The 21139-nt window shown below is 45.6% G+C and overlaps 1 protein-coding gene across 1 annotated transcript in view; it reads left to right on the top strand.

Annotated features, from left to right (window-relative positions):
• Window positions 1-9357: 9357 nt before the first annotated feature.
• Window positions 9358-21139, top strand: part of PDLIM1 (PDZ and LIM domain 1) — a 40498-nt gene continuing 28716 nt past the window's right edge. Inside the window, exon 1 of the mRNA XM_028513854.2 lies at window positions 9358-9572. Within this exon, the coding sequence (XP_028369655.1) occupies window positions 9477-9572 (96 nt within the window). The 5' untranslated portion in view covers window positions 9358-9476. The remainder of the gene's footprint in view (window positions 9573-21139) is intronic.

Below are 21139 nucleotides of genomic sequence, written 5' to 3'. Positions count from 1 at the left end.
ACTTCTAGAAAATTATGGGAGAAGCAGACCAGATGACAAAGGGGAAAGTGGGACAAGAGAAGGAGATACCAGAATTTTCAAGAAGAGCTGCATAAAGAAACAGGACAGAGAGGAAGTTAAGCTTTAATCCAGGGGGGAGGGTCAGGCCAGAAAGAGAATAAGAGTACAGTAGTGCCCCTTATAGTGTAGTAACAGTAGAAACAATGAAGTCCCTTATACACAGTAATATTTCCATGACCCTGCAAAGAAGGCCTAGGCCCCACTTTTCATTGAAAGGAAAACCTCTCTCTCCATTCCTCCTCCAGCTACTGCCTCCCTTCTCTCATTCACTTTACAGGAAAAGGCCTCTAAAGAACTGTCTGTACCTACTGTCTCCAATCCTCTCCTCTTGTTTCCTCCTGAATCCACTCCATTCAGGATTTTGCCCCTATACCCTAACAAAACACTTCTCTTCAGGACCTTCGATGACTTTCAAGCCACTAAATCTTGTGCTAGGTCTCAATTCCCAAACTCCCTGCAATTGGAGCAGCATTTGACACACCTGATCATTCCGGAGTCCCTCGTAGTAGGCTTCCAGAGCACCACCCTCTCATGCTTCTCCTAGCTCAGTGATGGCTCCTCCTCAGTTGCATTTGGTGGTGGCTCCTCATTTCCCAAACCAACATCTTACAGTCTGTGTCTTCAGGCCCAATCCTTGGTGCTTCCCTGTTTTCCTAGCCCATGGTGGCTTCATCCACTCTCGTGCCTTAAAAATCCACCATATGCTCCTCTCTTGCCTGGGCCTCTCCTGTGGACTCCAGACTCCTACATACAACTGCCTGTTCCACATCCCCCCTGAAACTTAAATATGCCCAGAATTAAATTCCTTAGCGTATCCCTAAAGCTGCTTCTTGCACAGGCTCCCTGTTTCAGTTAATGGCAATTCCATTCTTGTAGCTGCTGTTTAGGCCAAAACACTTGAGTCATCCTGGACACGCCTCCTGTACCTCACTTGCTATCCATCTGCAAATGCTTGACAATATAGCTGGAATCCCAGCACTGCTCATAGACTCCTCTGCTCTCCCACCCTGGGTCCCAGCCAATAATCATCTCTCGCCTGGATTATGACAACAACCCACTCACTGCTCCCTGCCCTGCCCTTGCCTCCTCTTCCATCTGTTTCAACACTGCAAGCAGAGTGTTGAAAACAAAAGGCAGATCAAGTTAATCCTCTGTGTAAAGCCCTCAGGACCTTCCCTCTCACTCCTAGTGATTCTCAAATGGCCTGTGAGACTCTGCCCAGTCAGGCTCTCTGTCATTTCTTTGACCTCATAGCCTACTCCTCCCTCACTGGCTCACCCCAGCTCCCCTGGACTCCTCGCCAATGAACACGCCAACTGTTCCATATTGGAACCTATTTCCTCGGTCTGGAATGCTGTCCCCAAAGACATCTGCATGGGCCACTCACTCACCTGGTTCTTGACTCAAATCACTTTCCTGGACTAGTCTTCTCTCATCGCTTTTATTTTTGACATTTGCAACCCCGCTTCATTTTTCTCCATTGAACGTAACACTGTCTACCATGCCATATTTTTTCATTTGTAGGCAACATTTTATTTGGAAATACGTTCAAGATCACAGAAAAGTTCCAAGAATAAGGACAGTGCAAACACTATATATTCTTTACCAGATTCACTTATTAACATCTTATCCCATTTGCTTCATTTGTGCTCTCTCTCTCATATACACATAACTGTTCCGAATCATTTGAGACTTAGTTATATACATACAGCCCTGTATCCCTAAATAACCTATGTGCATTTCCTAAAGACAGGATTATTCTCTTACACAGCCACCATCTAGTTATCAAACAGCACATTTAACCTTCATTTATTACTTTAACCTCTCAACTGCATCCATCTATTCCCTCCAGTAACAGGGGCAGGTCTACCATCAGCTATCTTGCATTTGGACTATCTGACTCTTTACTCTTCTTTAACCTGAAACATTTCTACAAAGTTTGTTTTCAATAGCATTGCTGTTTTTTAAGGACATAGTTCCTCCCCCAACATCTTTCGTTTAATAGGGGGCTGTCTGATGTTTTCTTGTGATTATTTTCAGGTTATGCTTTCCTGGCTGGAACGTTATATAGCACAACCTCTCCTCAGTCTAGAATGTGGCCTAATGTGAGGGGCCAAGGGGGACACATGGTGATACTTGGAGTCAGCATTTCATTTCTAGCTGGCCTCCTGCTCTGTTCTTACTCTGCAGCAGTTCCGATGCTACCCAAGGAGTGACCACATGGAAGCCGAGTATCAGAGGTAATAGGAGAGACGATGAACCCGCAGGGGGTGGGTGGGGTCCTAGCAGAGAGGAAGCCACCCTCTAGGAGCCCTGGCGTCATGGAAACTGGCCCTGCCACTCCATCTGTCCCCAAGTGCTATAAATAGTCAATGTCAGTATCAGCCATAGCCAGATCAGGCCAGCAGCAGGGCAAACCCCAAGAGGAAATGGATTGGGAGGGGACGTCACACAGAGAGTGCACGCACGGGTGGAATGGGTGGAATGAAGCTAGAGGGAAGGAAGCCTTTGCCTGCCCTCCTTGCACACCACAGGAGGTCATTGGTATTCAGGGCCCTCCCCGCAGAATTTTCCAGCCTGCCTGTTGTCTAATGATGTTATTCCAGCAGACCATGTTCTGCCCCTCCTACTCCCTTGTTCTGTTTCTGCTGTCATGGCCTTTCTGCCCTCATATTCGCTGATACTTTTGAAGCTTATCTCAAATTCCACCTCCTCCAAGGGGGAAGCCTGGAAAGCCACTCACGAAGGGATTGTCTAGTTGAGTGGCTGACACTGGGTTGTCAGTGTCCCTGCCAGTGGAGCAGGGAGATCTGGCCCTGGGACCTCCATGAATGTGGACCTGCGGAGTCTTCTGGGATCCTAGGAACCTCTGAATAACCTCCTGCCTGCCTCTCCCGGTTTTATTACAAAGCCTCACAGACCCTACAGCTCTTCCTCTGCCTCCCCACCCTAAACTTTACCTTGTTACTTGGTTACTGAGTGATTTTAGGAAATCTGTTACTCTCTCCGGGCTATTGCAGGCTGGATTCCCTGGTCCCAGAGACAGAATATTGCAGGCAGGATGTTCATTAAGGAGGATCCTTGGACTCAACACATGTGGAGGCACAGGAGGAGGAAGCTAAATTGGGCAGAAGGAGATGCTGAGCTACTATGTAGGCCTGACAGCCTCAACTTATTCCACAGGGAGCTCTAGAGCTGGAATGAGTAATCAGAGTTGTCCCGCCTTGGGCCAAGTGGCCAGTCCTTAACCCCACTTAGATCAACCTAGGGAAGGGCCTGCCCTTGGGCAAGGCTGCTCTCTGCAGCAAAACAGTCCCTAAAGGGGTTAAGAGCAGACACTCTCCACCTCCTAGCAGCCAGACAAGTCTTTCCATGAAGAGGGAGCTGGGCTGTGTATCAGTGCCTCAGCTCCTCCTGTAACAGGGGTTTATGACATTTCATTGGAATCTTGTTCCAAAAAAATGCCACAAAATGTGTTAAGTTCTTAATACACACTCTCACAGTCACTGTTTAGTAATGAGGACAATGTTTATTGTTAGTGTGTATTGGGCTAGGGTCTGTTGGGTAACCTTGACACCAAGCCACCTTTTCTTTCTTGGGGAGGAGGCTAAGAGGTGGCCCCATGTGAGCTAGGCTCAAATTTAGACTTTTGAAGATTCTCTGGATGAAGTTACATGTAAAACCACAGGAATACAATAACAAAAATTAAATATATTCATCACATAAGTTTACAAAGAGGCTCGGTTAGTAGATTAATTACTTTTTAATTAATTTTTAATTATCTTGTGAACAACACAAGCTATATTACACTTTGTGTGTGTGTGTGTGTGTGTGTGTGTGTGTGTTTTGTCTTTTCTCCAATATAAATGTTTAATATGAACCACTTCGGCTATGATCCTGTTTTTGAAATTTCTTCTCAATATTCAGGCACGCTTGAGAAATGGTAGAGGTCCAGGCTTCTCTCTGCCTTTGAGAACTCTGATGCCACCTGCCCAGGTGGGGGCCAGGAGGCAGGTGGGTAACATAGCTTGAGCTCTGGGGCTGGCCCTTCAGTTTCTTGTCTACTGGAAACACGGCCTTAGACCCCACAGCTCATCTACAAGCACCTTTATCAGCCCGGAAGTAACCCCAGCCAAGTTTAGTGCACAGGTGTCCCTTGGCCCTATGCGCCACGGAGCATGCTCTGTGCCTCCTGGAATCCGAGAGGCGCCCAATCCCAAGTGGCCACTTCAGGTATCCTCTGGGCTGAAGCCGGAAGTGAGAAAAGCAAAAATTCGGAGCCAATTCCCTGCCGAGTCCCTGGCACAGCCGCGGGCACCTCCCCTGGAGGGTGCCGTCCTGCTGGCTCGGACCAGCCACCTCGCGCGTGGGATCCTAGTAGAGGAAGCGCTGCCCCTGAGGGCAGGTTGGGAGTTGAACGCTCCTGGACAGGCTGGCTAGGGGGGCGGGAAAGGTGTCTGTTCTGCGAGCTTTCGAGCTTAGGATTCATTCTTTTTACAGAAAAAAGAAAGCAAGTCACTCTCGGCTGCCATTTGACCAGGGCGCCCCAGGCAGTTGTGCCGTTTCAGGGACTTGGGAGTCTCCGCGCGCTTGGCCAGGCGACTTCGACTCTTCTGCACCCGGGCAGAGCCTGCGTCTGAACGCAGCGTAGGATTGTGTCTGGGACTCACCTACGCTCTCCCCTGGGGCGGGGCCCCAGTGGCTCAGCCCCAGAGGGGGGGATCCTAGTGGGAGCTCGGCAGTCCACTGGGCGACCCCAGGACCAGGAGACTTAATAAGACCATATGTGTAGCCTAGCACAGTCCTGGTCTGTTTCCATCCACACAGTGGCTCCCGGGGTGGGGGTGGGGTTGGTCCTGACAATGGCACCCTGGGTGTGGGGTTGCCAGCTCTGCGGAAGCCAGACTTGGGGAATCCTCCTGCAGACTCCTCCCTCCCACCCTGTCCACACAGGAAAACTGGACTGAGAACTGGAAAAACCCACTGTCCCCCCTGGCTTCTTGGACCACTGCTCTGTTGTTTTCCTGCCCTCTTTGCTCCCATTTCTTCAGCGTTCTCCTGCATCCCCTCTTCTTCCCCAACTGTCCCCTCCCCGCAATCCAGATATTTGATGGAGGCTGTTTAGGTCAACGAACTTTTATCGAATGCATTATAATAATAGCAAGGCAACTGAAGTTCAGAGAGGTTGCTTAAGGTCTCCGCAGGAGTCAAGGGTCTGAGTAAACGGGAGAGTAGGGATAAATAAGTGCTGGTGTTTAAAATAAGACTGGGTTGCCTGTGTTGGGAGATGCTGGGGGAGTCAGATCTGCCGATGCTCGGGTATTTCTAAGTAGCGCTATGTGTCTAGCTCCGAGGAGATTAAAAAGAGAGAAGGTGAGATTTTCTGCCCCAGAAAGACTGGCATTTAGTCTCCAATCCAAGAAGCTAAGACCATTTCATTTATTTATTTTTATTTTTTAAAGTTCTTTAGGGTCCTCAATGACTTTTTCAAGATTCTGGTTGCCTCTCCTGCACCCCCAACTGGGCATCTGTCCTGGAACTCAGGCATGTGCCCTGACTGAATCAAATCTGTGACCCTTTGGTTTACAGGTTGGAGCTCAATCCACTGAGCCAACTCAGTGGATGACTCAATAACTTTCTTTTTCAAGGTTTTATTTATTTATTTTTAGAGAGAGGGTTGGAGGGAGAAAGAGAGGGAGAGAAACATCCATGTGAGAGAGCAATATCAATCAGTTGCCTCCTGCACACACCATGAGTGGGGACCAAACCCACAACCCAGGTATGTGCCCTGAGGGGGATTGAACCTGTGACTTTTTGCTTTGCAGGATGATGTCTTACCAACAGAGTCATACCATACCAGTCAGGGTGAGACCATTTTATTTTCATTTTGAAAACTTCACATCATTGTTAGAGGAAATTATTTTTTAAAAATTCCTTAATTCCATCTCCCAATACAAACTTTTTGTCCTTTCTCCTACTTTTTAGCAATAAGAAGACATAGTTTTCATTTTAACATAAATTTTACAAATAACAATATTTGGTTTACAAATAATTTTGTTCCACTTATTTTTACATATCCTGAAAACACATTTCCCTGTCTCCTCTTAGTCTTCCTGGTCACTATTTCCATGCTGCATACTATTCCCTCATATGGCCATACCATATTTAGCCACTTTTCTGTTATTGGTTGATTCCAGTTTTTTTTTGTCATTATAAATAACGTGGCTATAAATATCTTTGTACATATAGCTTTTTTTTTCCTTTTAAATTATGTCCTTGGAATCACTGCCCAGAAAGGAGATGACTGGGTCAAAGGGTTGGCTGGTTTATAGCTTTTGCTATGTGGATCCAGGCTACAGCTGAGAACATTTAACAACTAAATGAAGCAACTGAGGACTCATAGCCCTCACCAGTGTACTAATGCCCCGGTCTGTAAAGAAGGCTGTGTAGAAAAAGCTCTGTTGGCACTTACGATGTACTGGCCCCTGCCAGCAGGACTCATGGGGTTGAATGAGAGGCAGCTCCCTCCTTGGGGCGCACAGAAGCTGTGGCTTTTCAACCTTTTTTCTCCTCCTAAGACACAAAATACTCAAAACTGCTACACACTGAAGGGCAGACTCAGAATTGGGCAATTCCCCCCAAATTCTGCAGGGGTGTGAAACACTAGCATGTTTTCTAATCAGAAGAATCTTAAAGCAGGTGGATTTGGGGTTTCAATGAGGTGGGTGACTGGTTCCTGGATGTAACTCCACTCCTTTTTCTCAGACTCAAGAAGGAATATCAGGGTGCAAGGGGATTGGAAGATGAAGAGATAACATAAAGCCACTTTGGTTTCCAAATATAAGCAAACTGTTCTTAAAAATAGACATTTGTGCTGTGATACAGCAGACAAGTGAGATGACCCCTTCAGGTGTAAATCTGTGTACACGGCTCCTTGGCAGGTAGGCCAGGATCACAGGGAGACAGCCCTGCTTTTCACGAACATATTAAATTGGAGTGTGGGGTGGGGGTTGTCCTCACACCAACAAACAATTCTTAGATGCCAGCAGGGTGTCCAAGAATTCAACTCAATTTTGACATTATCTACCGACCTGGAGATAGCATCAGATTCCATAGGTTAAGTAAGGGCTGGGTCCTACAAGACTGCCCACTTCCCTCCACACACACATACTTTAGCCAGCCTCAAGCACCAGCTCATACCTGTGCTTCTGACCAACTGGCTATAGATCGGTGCTTCCAACGACCCCCTCCAACTCAGAATGGCAATCACAAGTCCAGGTTGTTACCTGCACTTCTGACTGACTGGCTATTAATCAGAGGTTCCCACACCCCCTCCTTAGGTTCAATTAATTTGTTAGAACAGTTCACAGAACTCAGAAACCTGTTACTTGCTACATCACTGGTTTATTTAAAAGGATATTGGGTGGTAATGGGAGGGAAGTGGGGAGGGTTGGGAGGGGGGCTGGATTGGGAGTAAAAGGGAGAAAACTGTATTTGAACAATGATTAAAATAAAATTAAAAAAAGGATATGACTCATGAATAGCTAGATGGAAGAGGTACATTGGGTAAGGTTTGTGAGGAGGGGTGCGGAGATTCCAAGCCACTTCCAAGTGCACCACTCTCCCCGCATCTATGTGTTCACCAACCCGGACAATCTCAGAAGAAAATTCTCCAAACCACGGAGAAGAAGGGTGTGGGAACTTCAAGTTACAGTCAGTTAATTTTTTTTGGAAGCTTCATTACCTAGACACGACTGATTAATTCACTGGATATTGGTGGTTGATTAGCTCTCCAGCCCCTCACCCCTCCTGGGTGGTGGGGGTAGGGAGTGTGGGACTGAAAATTCTAAACCTCTAATCACAGGGTTGGTTCTCCTGACAACCATCCCCCATCGGTGCTTTCTTTGTCCCTTTATTCGCATAACAAAAAAACACCTTTACCTTTCTCAACACTTGGGAAATTTTGTGGGTTTCAGGAGTTGTAAACCAGGAATTGTAAATCAGGAATTGTGGACGAATCCCAAATATTTTTTGTGAAATGTATTTTGGTTATCTAAATGACCAAATATATATGTTTTAGAAATCACTATATTGTATACATTGGACATGTGCTCTGTGCCAGGATGAATGAGTGCCAGGAAAACTGTGAAGAACCTGCACCCCAGAGAGGGTAAGTGGTCATAAGAACAGCCAATGTACGTTAATTAAATACTATGTGCCATGCAGTATTCTGGACACTGGGATACAGCCTTGATCAAATCTGATAAACACCCTACTTCCACGAAACTAACGTTAGGGGTGGGGACAAGTAAAATATCAAGTATATCCCAGGATGATAAATGCAACAGAGGGATATAAAGCAGAGGTAAGGTGACAGTGTTCTAGAGAGGAGGTTTAAGTAGGGCGTTGAGAGATGTTGACAACTGAATATAGAGAGAGCCCCGGGGTAACTGGGGGAAGAGCATTCCAGACGGGCCCTGAAGCAGAGGCCAAAGAACCCCGAGCAGGGTGGGGGCTGCTGGAGATGAGGTCACAGAGGGTACTGACCTCCTTGTGGGTGGCCCTACAAGCATTTCCAGGATTTCGGCTTTACTCAGAGTGGACAACGTGCGACATAGTCTGGTCTGGCACAGAGAAAGCACTCAAGGGCAAGGGTGCAAGGAGGCCAGTGAGAGCCAGAGGCAGGCTGGGAACCCAGGTCTAACTACTCACCGCAGCGCCCTTTCCTCGTATTAGCTGTGGTCCCGACCCAGACTTGAGGTCTGAGGTTTTAAGGTCAGAACCTACAGCGAACTCCAGCCTAGAGGGAAGTTGTCTAGAAAGGTTTTGAATTCTAATTACAACCTCAAGCGGTGGTTCATTAGCATTAGAAAAGTACCCCTACGGGCTTTCTAAGCACCAGGCGAAGCGAGCTGTGTAGTGCAGTCTCGGGCAAGTCTTTGAACCCCTTGTCTGCTTCAAAGCGTCAAATGAGAGCATTTGGAAAGCACCTTTTACACAAAAAGCAAACGTGAAGACCGAGCTGCTCTCAGAGGGCTGACTTTGCACAGTACTTCTAAACTCGTTTTACAAAGCGCCAAGCCCGGGTCTGTCGGAACCTGCTTGCCTCTCACCTACAGCGCCTTCAGCAGTACTAGGAGCCGGGGCGGAGCTGGAGGATCGGGCCCCCAGACTAGACTTCAGGCGCTCTCTGAGCGACTCCCTAGCCCTCGGCGGGACCAGATTAGGCGGACGCGCGGAGCGGGCGGCCTCACCGCAGGCTGGGCGGAGCCGCCCCCGCCCTCGCTCCGCCCGCCCGCAGCTCCCCGGTCCCGCGGCGCGCGCACTTTCTCCGATAGCTGACTGGGAACCCCAGAGCGCCCAGCCGGGTCTTACCGCGTCTGTCCCGGTGGGTCGCTGCTCGCCACCGCCGCGCAATGACCACCCAACAAATAGTCCTCCAAGGCCCGGGGCCATGGGGCTTCCGCCTCGTTGGGGGCAAGGACTTCGAGCAGCCTCTCGCCATTTCCCGGGTAAGAGCAGTTTGGGACGCGCGGGGAGCGGGGCGCTCCTGGGCTGGGGAGCTGCGTGGCCCAGAGGAAACCTGGGGAGGCTGGGGCCCCGCGGGCGCTATCGGAGACGGCGGTTTCGGGAGCCGGAGACAGAGCTGGGACCGCCCGGCGCATCCAGGTGCGCCAGGAGCAGCGGGCGCTGAGCGCTTTCCGCGCGCCACGGGCCCGCCGCCCCTTCCCAGACCGGGCTGTTCGGGGCCAGCCGGGCGGCAGCCGGTCGCGAAGTTACGGTGTTCGCGGGAAAGAAGTGGGCAGTTTTCGTTCCTTCGCCCCGGAAGCGCGGCGGGGCGTGTGGACGCGCTTTGTCAAGCGGCGAGAGGCTGAGGGTCCCAGCAGATCCCACACTCTGGGAAATAATCATCTCTCGATTCTTCAAAAGTCTCAGAGTGGCGGAAAGTCGTTTGGAAACACCTGGATCATCTGTAAAGTGAGGTGGAGTGGGTGGGAAGTTTACTGGATGCGAGTGGTATTAACTTGAAACTCATAACCGAAACGACTAGTTTCTCTTTGGACCTGATCCATGTCCAGGTCTCAGTTCCCTAATGCCTTTTGGAGAGAAGGCAGAGGTTTTGGAAACAAAAAAACCCCGAATACACCCTCTTGGGTATTCTCCTTCCCCTGCAGGAGTGGCCATGGCCATATTTCTTTCTGGCATTCCCGGATTATCAACCGACCAGCCCTTTTCGAAACCCTGTGAATAACCTGAATCAAAGGAATTAATTTCATTCTCAGAAGGGCCTCATGTCTTTTTTGGAAGGGCCATGGTTCAGTCAGAGACCACCAGACCCATCACCGCCAAACAGAGCAGAAAGCGCAGGGAGACCCAGACTCAGTGTTTGGAGGCTCAGGCATTGGCCATCGAGTCTGGGTGAAAGGCAGGTTTGGTGTCCCACTGAGCGACGTCACATTCAGGGCTTGCACTCACATCGAGGCCGGTAAATATTTTTTGTCTAAATGAAAAAAAGGAAACAAAAAGCACTCCCGGGTGTCCAGGCCCTGCCGTGGGGCCTCACATTCCAATCTTGGGCCCATCTACTTGCCGAATCTGACCCTAAACTTGCCTCCCCAGCTATCTGACCATCATTTTTCTTGGGGGAGGGGGAGGGTGGAGAGGGAAGGGAAAAATCCCTGTGGGTCCTTTTGACGTAAATCCTTGCCAGCAGCAGCTGAAGGAGTGAAGGCGAGGGGCAGGAAGAAAAGAATTGGAGACCTCCTCTTGGCTTGTCTGCCACCCACAGTCCTACACTTCCTTCTAGGTGGGCCTAGCGGGACTGAGGAGGTTCTCTCTGACCACACTACGCTCCCAAAATGCAGGTGTCTCAGTTCTTAGACTCTATCTTCCCTCCATCTTCCACTTACTGCCCTGAGGTGACCTCTTGAATTATTCTCTAGGCACAGGCTGTCTTCCTGAATTCCTCAAGCACAGAAACTCTTGCCTGCCTTTATCTGGATCCCACCCCCAAGCCTGACACAGAGCTAAACCTGGCCATGCCCAGTAAATCTTTGCAGGCTTATTAATAAATGCCCATCCAGGGAAGGCACATTCAGACTCGCTTACCTCATAGCCCATTTGTCCTCACTCTTTGTGTCTATTATTAACCTGTCAGCCCTCTCCACTTCTGAAGTTATAGATGACATGCAACCTTTTTTGAGAAGTGGAAGATATATGGGCAATCTGTTAAAAGGGCAGCTACCACCTGGCATTTTAACTGCTTTAAAGTCTTGATGTAGGTGGCACTGTGTAGGAATGACAATATGGGGTGCAAAACAACACTGTATATTCATTAGTTTGTCCTTCCTGTATTAATTAATTAGCACATGTTTAAGGCATGTTCTTAAAGCCCTGGAGTCTCAGTTTTAAGAGGACACAACTCTATTCTCAAGGTGTTCTGGCCTAGTGAGGGAAGCTAATCTTTACCTTGACAGGTGCTTTATTGAAAAGTGAAAGTGACTCAGAGGAGGTGACATTCTCATGCTGACAGTAATTTACTTGTTTCTTCATCTCATTATTTCCACATAGAAAAATTGGGGCCTCCTCCTGGGAATGGGAAAGTGGCCATTTGAGATCAGGTGCTGGTCTGGTTTCTGCTTCTTCCTTGAGCTGAACCTGGGGTGAGCCTGCTATTGTTGAGGCTGCCTTTAATTCTGCAGGGGAGATAACCCCAGCCATTGGCTGTGAGTTATGGTACGGAAAGTGCTTTGTAAACAGTGAACAATAGTGAGAAGGTGTCAGCACTGACCTAGAGTTGTGCATAACTTTCTGGTTGGTAGGTGTGCTACATTTATGGAGTTTGCTTGTATGGTTTTGTATGCATAGACTTTGAGTCTCCACACCAAAGCAAACCATAAAATTAGGCTGAGAGAGGAGTGCCTCTCATTTATATAGCTATGTTTGCCATCTGTCTTTTAAAATTTTTTTTTTCTTTTATTGATTTTAGAGAGAGGGTAAGGGAGGGAGAAAGAGGAGAAAAACATTGATGTGAGAGAGGAACATCGATAGGTCGCCTCTCCCATGGGGTTCATCTGGGGACTGGCTTGCAACCCAGGCATGTGCCCTGAAGGGGAATCCAAACCCACAGCCTTTCAGTTTGCCGGAGTGACGCCCTACCCACTGAGCCACCTCATCCAGGGCTGTTTTCTTTCTCTTGCATGAATTACTCTGGTATTGGCTCTAGTCTTTTCTTAAACTGCTAAAACTTCTGAGTGTAACTCTGTAATCTGTGTACTTGAAACTGTTTTCTTTTTTAACACTTTTTTTATTGTGAAAATAGAGTCATAAAATATAAATGCATAGCAAGTGATTATAAATGCCTATATGATCACCACCACTAAGGTCAAGAAAGTACATTGCCAGCACCCCAGAAGCTCACTACACATAGCCGTGTTGACGAAGGGTGATCATCTTCTTGCCTTTGTTAGTAGTTTTACCACCCAAGTCATGCCTCCTGAACACCATAGCTTTATGTTGCCTGTGTCTGAGCAGAACTGTACAGAACACATTGTGTGTATGTAGCTACTTTTTTTTTTTTTGGCTCCACAATGTTTTCATCTGTTATTGAGATGATTTAAAATTTCAGTCCAGATTTTCAAGTTTAAGTGAACATGAATTAGCTTTCGTCCTCTTCCCAGTTTCTCAATGAAGGCTTCTACCTTGGACTCCCTGATGAACCATGCACTGGCCACTGTCTCCTGAGATTTTTCTGTCAGTTCTTGCTCCAGATCTACAGTCCTGTATCTCCCTATCTCTGTGAGGTCCCCCCCCCCCCCCCCCACTATGTCAATTTCTTATTTCCTCTAGTTGCTTTCAAGGGAAGCCTTCAGAGAACTCACACCCAGACAGGACGAAAATTGCTGTTCAGTGTATGTTGACTGTTTTTCTCTCCCAGCAACTGACAAAAGACAGGAAGGGGTGGGGTCACAGATAAGGGATGCTCTTGAGGGGAGGAGCTAGCTGCTCATTTGTCTCCTGTGTCCTGGGAGAGCCCTTGCTAAGAGCCCTGTGGTTTTGTGGCAAATTGCTCAATATCCTAAAGGGTGCTTAATGAATACTCTGTAGCCAGAGGGTGTTTTCTAATTTTTTAAGAGTGTTATATCCGGACTCACTTAAGTAGGTTTACATCATGTCCTTAAGGTCAAAAGTAGGGCTCATCTGTCAGAGTATGAAAAGCAAGAAAATGTCCATGAAGGCTCTTTAGGCATTAATGGCCCATGCTCTGCACGCCTTCATTCTGTGAAATTGATTATCAGAAACACTAGCTACTCCAGCTGATTCCAGCTGATCTAAGGAGAAAGGAGGAAGAGGATGAATGGAAGGGAATAGCATGTACCATATTTTTTGGACTATAAGATACACCTTCTCCCCCCAGTTTGGGAGGAATAATGGTTGTTAATGCTGCTGTTGAGTTCTGTTTACATTTACATTGGTGAAATATCATGTTATTTATGTTATTAAATATTTTACAGCCCTGGCTGATGTAGCTCAGTGGATTGAGTGCGGGCCTGTGAACCAAAGGGTCGCAGGTTCAATTCCCAGTCAGGTCCCTGGTTGGGGGAGTGCATGAGAGGCAACCACACATTGATATTTTTCACCCTCTCTTTCTCCCTCCCTTCCCCTCTTTATAAAAATAAATAAATAAAAATCTTCAAAAAAGTAAATATTTTACCACATTTTTTGCTTCAAAAATTTTTTTCCTATTTTCCCCCCAAACCTAGGTGCATCTTATGGTCTGAAAAACATGGGGTAAGTGAATGCTTGAACCTTCTGACCTGAGATTCATCAGGCCATGTTATGATCCCCTAACCAGAGACCCTCCCTCCCCCCACCTCCAGACTCCCGAATGCCAAAGTGGTGGTTTATTTTTTAGGAGAGGGGAGAAGAATGACCTTAAGGTATTGCAGTGTGGTAGGTGACTGAAAAGCGATTATCATCTACCCACTGAGGTCACACTCTCCTGCTGATCAGGACTGGGAAAAACACCAAGGAATTGCTCTTGTGATGGGTCTAGGCTCAGACTGGTTTCCAAGCTGCGCTTGTTTCCTAGGCTGTGCCCCACATTGCTTCCCAGAGGACAGGAGAGCTGGTCTTTGCCTTTTATGGAGAGGAAGCTCAGGTCCCCATAGGTTAGGTAATTTGATTGAATTTACATAATTTCTTCATTGAGCTACTTCTTAATGGCCTTGTAAAGGAAAAGGTAGAGACTGGTTAAAAATGAGCAATAGTGGCTACGTCAGATAATTAATTTGTAAAGGATGATTTGACTTCCAGTGCGTCAGAGGAAGGCCTGGGGAAGCTGCCAGAAGTTCGGTTTGGTGCCTGGTAAGGTGTCCAGGACAGTGATTCAAGCTGAGCACCACACTGGATGACCCTGGGCGGGTCCCCTACCATCTCTAGGGTCCAATTCTCTGTAAAGATAAAATAAGCAAGCAAGTGAACTCAATGGCTTTGTTTACTGTGAATGTGAGGGCCCACTTTTTAGTACTAAAAAGTGTCCCAGTCATTGTGCCTTCAGCCATGAGTTAATTGAGAAAATATGTTACAAATTCAGAAATGTTTTCAGATGAATTTGTTACTCACCTGTGAATATGGTGTCCAGATAACTGCATGTTAATCACACTTGTACAATTACACTTGCTTTGTGTGAGAAGTGTTCATTCGATTGGCTTTGATAATGACTATAGTTAAAATGTATGTTGGACTTTTTATATGTGAAGTGCTTTTCTAAGTGCTTAATATATTCTCTCAGTAATCCTCACAAGTACCTTGTGAGACAGAAACAATTAAGATACCCATTTTAAAGGTGAGGACACTGAGGCATGGAACCGTTAAAGTACTTTGCCTGCATCATATGGTGATGAGTGATAGAGCTGGCATTTGGCTGAGCAGACTGGCTTTAGGGGCCATGGCTTTAAACTCTGTGGTAGGTGTGCAACTGCACTCGCTTCTGCACTCCCCACAACCCCTGACAGAGGGACGTAAGACACATGGTATGTTGCAGCGCTAGGATTTGAAGCTCAGCAGACTGACTCCAAGCCAGCTTTTAGCTACTATACACTATATACTGCCTCCTAATACACTATAATTGTCAATATTTCATTGGTCAATATGTTTTTATTTATTTATTTATTTATTTTTAGAAAAAGTGGGGGAGAGAAACACGGATTTGTTGTTCCAGTTATTTATGCATTTGTTGGTTGATTCTCATATGCGCCTGACCAGGGATCAAACCCTCACCTTGGCGTATTGGGAAGATACTCTAACCAACTGAACTACCCAGCCAAGGCAGTAATAATATGAACACACAGCTCAGAGAAGTACTGCAGGCATTAACATGAGGGCTGGGACCCCAGAGCCTCTTGTGCCCATGAGTGGTGGCTGGCGTGGTCTTTCAGCTGCTTTGTGGCCTCAGCCCGAGTAGCTCAGCATCCCAGAGAGTAGACCTCCCCACCCTCTTTGTCCTGAAAGCCAGAAGCGCTGGCCTCACCTGGGAGAATTAGCTGTCCAGCTATACGATTCCATTCCCATGTGGACAGTGAAAAACAGAAGAGCAGGGGAGTTGAAGGACTGGCCTGAGAAAACCTGCCTGGGGTCCAGGAGGGAATTTGGGGTCAGTTTTCATGGCATATGAAGATAATCAGGGAGTGGACAGACCCACCTTGCCTAGCCAGTGATGGGTCTAGAAAGGGTAGCCACGTCAAGTCCAAAATGACATATACCCATGATGACCTAAGACAAAAAAGGTAATTTCTGTGTGGCAGTGGTCCCCAACCTGGGACTATGACAAGAGGTGAAAGGCAGACCTTAGGTGAGCTTCACTCCCCTGTGGTGTATGGGAGATGAGGAGATAGGAGGTGGGAGCTCAGGTGAGCTTTCCCTGCAGCTGGATTACTAGCCCACCTGGGACTGGGGGGTTGGGACCCTGCTGTATGGTACTTAGCACCCTGTATGATTGGTGCTCTTGTTGTTAGCCTCGCTTGAGGCTGTGCTTGACAGGACAGAAACTGAGGACCATGGTGTACTTTCATGCGTACAGTACACTGCCGTCTTGGTAAATGCCAGCATTGTTTTCCTGAAGAACACAGTGGTCTTGTAGGAGGTGGAATTCTTGGCCGAGGAATCAGGGCCTAATTTTTACAGACTTATGACTACTCATAACAAACAACAGAATAAAGACATACGTTTGACATATATATGATAAAGATGATTAACATGCATATAAATAAATTAAATTTGGATAATGCAGCATTTCTTTAAAAAATTACAAAAAAAATACTCATGCTTCTGAATCTGAACGTACCAACGACTCAACAATTCTAGTTAAAGACTCAGTAGAAGTGTTTCCACGTGGGCACCAAAAGGCATGTCAAGAATTTTCAAAGCAGCACTATCCACAATAGCTCCAAGCTCAAAACTGCTCAAATGTCTAAGGACAGTAGAATGGATAAGTAAATGGTGAGTTGTATGATCTCAAACACCACAGCAATGAGACTGAAGGAACTGTGACTACACACAATGATATGGATGAGACACAGAAGTATGTAAGATGAGGGAAAGAAGCCAGACAAGAGGGTAGCCATATATATTTATATATTAATATATTTCATAGAGTTACCATTATATGTTATCTATATATTTATATTAAACAATATGTTATCTATAAGTATATTTATATATAAATGATATGAAAGTAATCAGGAAAATTATCGTGTTGGGAGTGAGGACCATGGCAGCCTTTGCAGGAAGTTAGTGGTGGGAAGGAGGCACAAGGGGGCTTCAGAGCTTACCTCGGGTTCGGTTACCAGCTCTGATGAACTGGTGCTGGTTCCGTGGGTGCTGGTTCCGTGGGTGCTCTCCCTGTGGGAGTCCAGGCTGCTGTATATTTACGATTTGTGTACTTTCCTATATGTGTGTTATGCTTCAATAAAAAGTTTACCTAAAAACCATTGTGCTTGTTAAAAAAGATCAAATTGTATAAAAATGTGGAAAGTGTAGGGTAAAAGCCTGCTCTACACCCTTCTGCAGTCTTACTTCCTAGAGGCAAACACTGCTAATAGTTTGCTGCTAAACTTTCCAGATGGTTTTTTCCATTCACGGAGGTTTGGTTTTTTTTAGCCTCACCTGAGGACATTTTTTTCATGGCTTTTTAGAGAGATAGGAAGGGAGAGAGAAACATCGATGTATGAGGGAAGCATCAACTGATTGCCTTCTGTATGTGCCCTGACCAAGGATCATATGTGCCCAGACCAGGGACCGAACCTGCAACCTAGGCATGTGCCCTGACTGAGAATTGAACCTGCAACTTTTTGGTTACAGAGTGCTGCTCCAACCAACTGAGCCACACTGGCCAGGGTTCATTAGCATTTTTAAAATCAAAACCATATCTGGGTGAACTGTTTAGACATTGCTTTGTATTTTCTGCCTTATTTTTACTGTAGCAAATGAAGAATTAAAGGCATTTGATGTGGGAAAATGTGGTCTGGGTATCAGCCTGATCTGGGTTCCAGCCCTGTCTTGTCCATTTATTAGTTGTGTGTCCTTGGGCCAGGGAAGCCCCTGAAGGCCCAGTGCCCTCATTTGTAAAGCAGGAATAGTAGTACTTGTCTCAAAGTTTGCAGCTCACACATAGAAGGTGCTGGGAGACAGTGGTACTGTATATTGAGTGCTTATTATGTGCCAGTCTTCTAAACTCTTTACACGTGTAATCTCGTTTAATCCTTCCAACACCCTAATGAAGTTGATGCTGTTAAATTTTGCTTGATAAATGAAGAAACTGAAGCATAGAGAACAACTTGACTAATATTATGTGTTTAGTGAATGGTTAGGATTTAGGTTATGGGTGGTGGCTATTACCCATGGGGTTCTGGGGGCTTGTTTGGAGACTTTTGAGAGATTCTGCAATGTCTTGGTAATTAAGGGACTCTGTCTGTTATCTCATTTTTAATTATATTCCTACCTAAGAAATGATGGTTGGTCTTTCAGACCAAGAGCAATAAGTCTCTGAACTGTCACCACTTAGCATTAATAACTTCCTTTGCACTGAGCATGAAGTGAACCTGGGTTAAGGTACAAATCCCCTATAAGTACCTGGACCTTACCCTATTGCTGCATTTCCTTGAGAAAATGGTTATGGAGTAACCAAGAACATCTTGAAACATTCTTGGGGTTTTTAGGCCAACCTACATAAACTCATACAGTTTCTGTGGTTGTAATGTGGCTTTAAAGTTGGTGCCATACCCTGGGCCCACAAATACATAAAGTCAGAAGTCTAACTGAAGGGAGTTCAGATTCCATGTCTAAATGGTACCGTGCAGAGCTGGGTCCTGCTTTGTCCCCCAGTTCAGAATTTTTTGAATTTATGTCTGAACACTTTGGTGACAGAACCATTAAATCAATGGAGATTGTGCCTAAAGGCCCATGGCACTGAGATTGAACTTGAATTCCAACTTTCTTTATTCTAGTCTTGTTTTGTATTATATTGAATTATAACTTTCTTCATTTATGCTGTCTCACCTACTTGTAAAAAGTATTTAAGGTGATTTACAACACCAAACATACACGTATAGTACTTAAAACATAAAAACACACATAAGATTTAACGAAACATTGGAACATAGAAGAAGAAGAGAGATGTGCCAGGATATTTAAATCAGGTGGTTTCTGAAATTGCATACTACATTTAGATGTGAGTTTTCTGGGCAAGGCAAAATAGGAACCAGGTTGAGTTATCGATATTTACATAACTGGAATGAAATTACTTCTACAATACTCCATTTGCAAAGAACGTCAAAGATGCTGACCCACAGTATAGGGACTGTATGATTTTTGTGTGTTTTTTTTTTAACTTAGAAAAATATTGTTCCAATGACCTTTTCTTTCAAGGGCCTTCTGTGCACTTTATTGGGAGTATAAGCCCTTACCGTTTCTGGAGGAGCTGAGGTTTAGGGCTAAGTATTTTTTTTGTTTGTTTACTTGATGATTTATTGCCATTCAGGGAGAGGACTTCAGAGGAAAGGATAGACAGCATTCCCCACGATGTTTCCAAACCTGGTGAGCATTAGAATTTTCTGGGAAGCTTTAAAAAAATGTAGATTTGAAGGTCCCACTGTGGAGACCCTCTTCAGTAGACCTGAGGTGGGAGTGTAGAGATCTATTTATATTTTTAAAACCCCCAGGGGATCTGGTGCCTAAAATTGAGAACCATTGCCACATCCTTGCAAATATTGGAGTTTCCCTCACAGTTATTGGTGAGTGGGGTTGATTTTTGGCCTAACATTTAGATGCCAGTTCCGAGGGGCAAGGTTAACAGTGTTGTATGAAGTGAACATTTATGCCCATCAGTAAATGAATGGATCAAAAAACTATGGTACATTTACACAATGGGATTCTGTGCAGCAGAAAGAAAGAAGGAGCTCCTACCCTTTGCAACAGCTTGGATGGAGCTGGAAAACATTATGCTAAGCAAAACAAGCCAGGCAGTGAAAGACAAATACCATATGATCTCACCTTTAACAGGAACCTAAACAACAAAACAAAGAAACAAGCAAAATATAACCAAAGACACTGAAATAGAGGACAGGCTGACAGTGACCACAGGGGAGAGAAGAGGGAATTTCAGGGGACAATAGGAAAGGTTCACGGGAACAAATTTAAAGGGCACATGGACAAAAACTAGGGGGAGGGTAGTAATGGGAGGGAAGTGGGGAGGGTTGGGAGGGGGGGCTGGATTGGGAGTAAAAGGGAGAAAACTGTACTTGAACAATGATTAAAATAAAATTTAAAAAACAAAGAAATGAACATTTAAAAATTGGCTTGTATGCTACCAAGGCAGGGAGTCATGTTGTCTCTTCCTAATACATAGAAACAAACACAAGGAGGCTGCCAAAATGAGACAAAGAAACATGGCCCAAATGAAAGAACAGATCAAAACTCCAGAAAAAGAACTAAAAATGGAGATAAGCAATTTATCAGATGGAGATTTCAAAACACTGGTTATAAGGATGCTCAGGGAACTTAGTGAGGACCTCAACAACGTAAAAAAGATCCAGTCAGAAACAAAGGATACACCAATTAAAATAAAGAACAATTTACAGGGAAACAACAGTAGAGTGGATAAAGCTTAGAATCCAGTCAATGTTTTGGAACATAAAGAAGCAAAAAACAACCAATCAGAACAACAAGAAGAAAAAAGAATTCAAAAAAACTGAGGATAGTTAAGCATTCTCTGGAACTTCCAGCGTTCCAACATTCATAAAATAGGGGTGCCAGAAGAAGAAAAAGAGTAAGAAATTGGAAATATATTTGAAAAAAATAATGAAAGAAAACTTACCTTATTTGGTGAAGGAAATAGACGTGCAAGTCCAGGAAGCACAGAGTCCCCCCCAAAATGAGTGCAGAGGCCCATACCAAGATACATCGTAATTAAAATGCGAAAGATTAAAGATAAAGAGAGAATCTTAAAAGCAGCAAGAGAAAAGCAGTTAGTTAGCTATTTGGGGGGGTGGGTTCCCATAAGACTATCAGCTGATTTCTCGAAGGAAATTTTGCAGGCTAGAAAGGATTGGCAAGAAATATTCAAAGTCATGAAAAGCAGGGACCTACAGTCAAGAGGAGGATGTGGGGCAATGGGAGAAGAGGTGAGGGGATTAAGAAGTATAAATAGGTAGTTACAGAATAGCCATGAGGATATAAAATACAGGATAGGAAATGGAGTAGCAGAAGAACTTATACACATGACCCATGGACATGAACAATGTTGTGGAAATTGCCTAAGGGAGTGGAGATGCTGGGTGGAGGGTGGCAAAGGGGGAAAATTGGGACAACTGTAATAGCATAGTCAGTAAAATACAGGAGTAATAATAATAATAAAAATTTTGATCTGTATTCCTATGCACTGCTAAAAGTAAGAACCTTCAATGGACCTTCTGAAAGGTCCACTGGGGGAAGCCAGCTCCCAGTGGTTGGCCTGGAGGCTGACTGGTGAGCCCTGAAGGGTCTGTTTCTTTGAACTGCTGTTATGAGAGTATTGTCATTC

This window comes from Phyllostomus discolor, chromosome 5 (genome assembly GCF_004126475.2).
Source record: "Phyllostomus discolor isolate MPI-MPIP mPhyDis1 chromosome 5, mPhyDis1.pri.v3, whole genome shotgun sequence".
Classification (NCBI taxonomy): domain Eukaryota; kingdom Metazoa; phylum Chordata; class Mammalia; order Chiroptera; family Phyllostomidae; genus Phyllostomus; species Phyllostomus discolor.
This window is presented reverse-complemented; position numbering and strand designations above follow the sequence as displayed.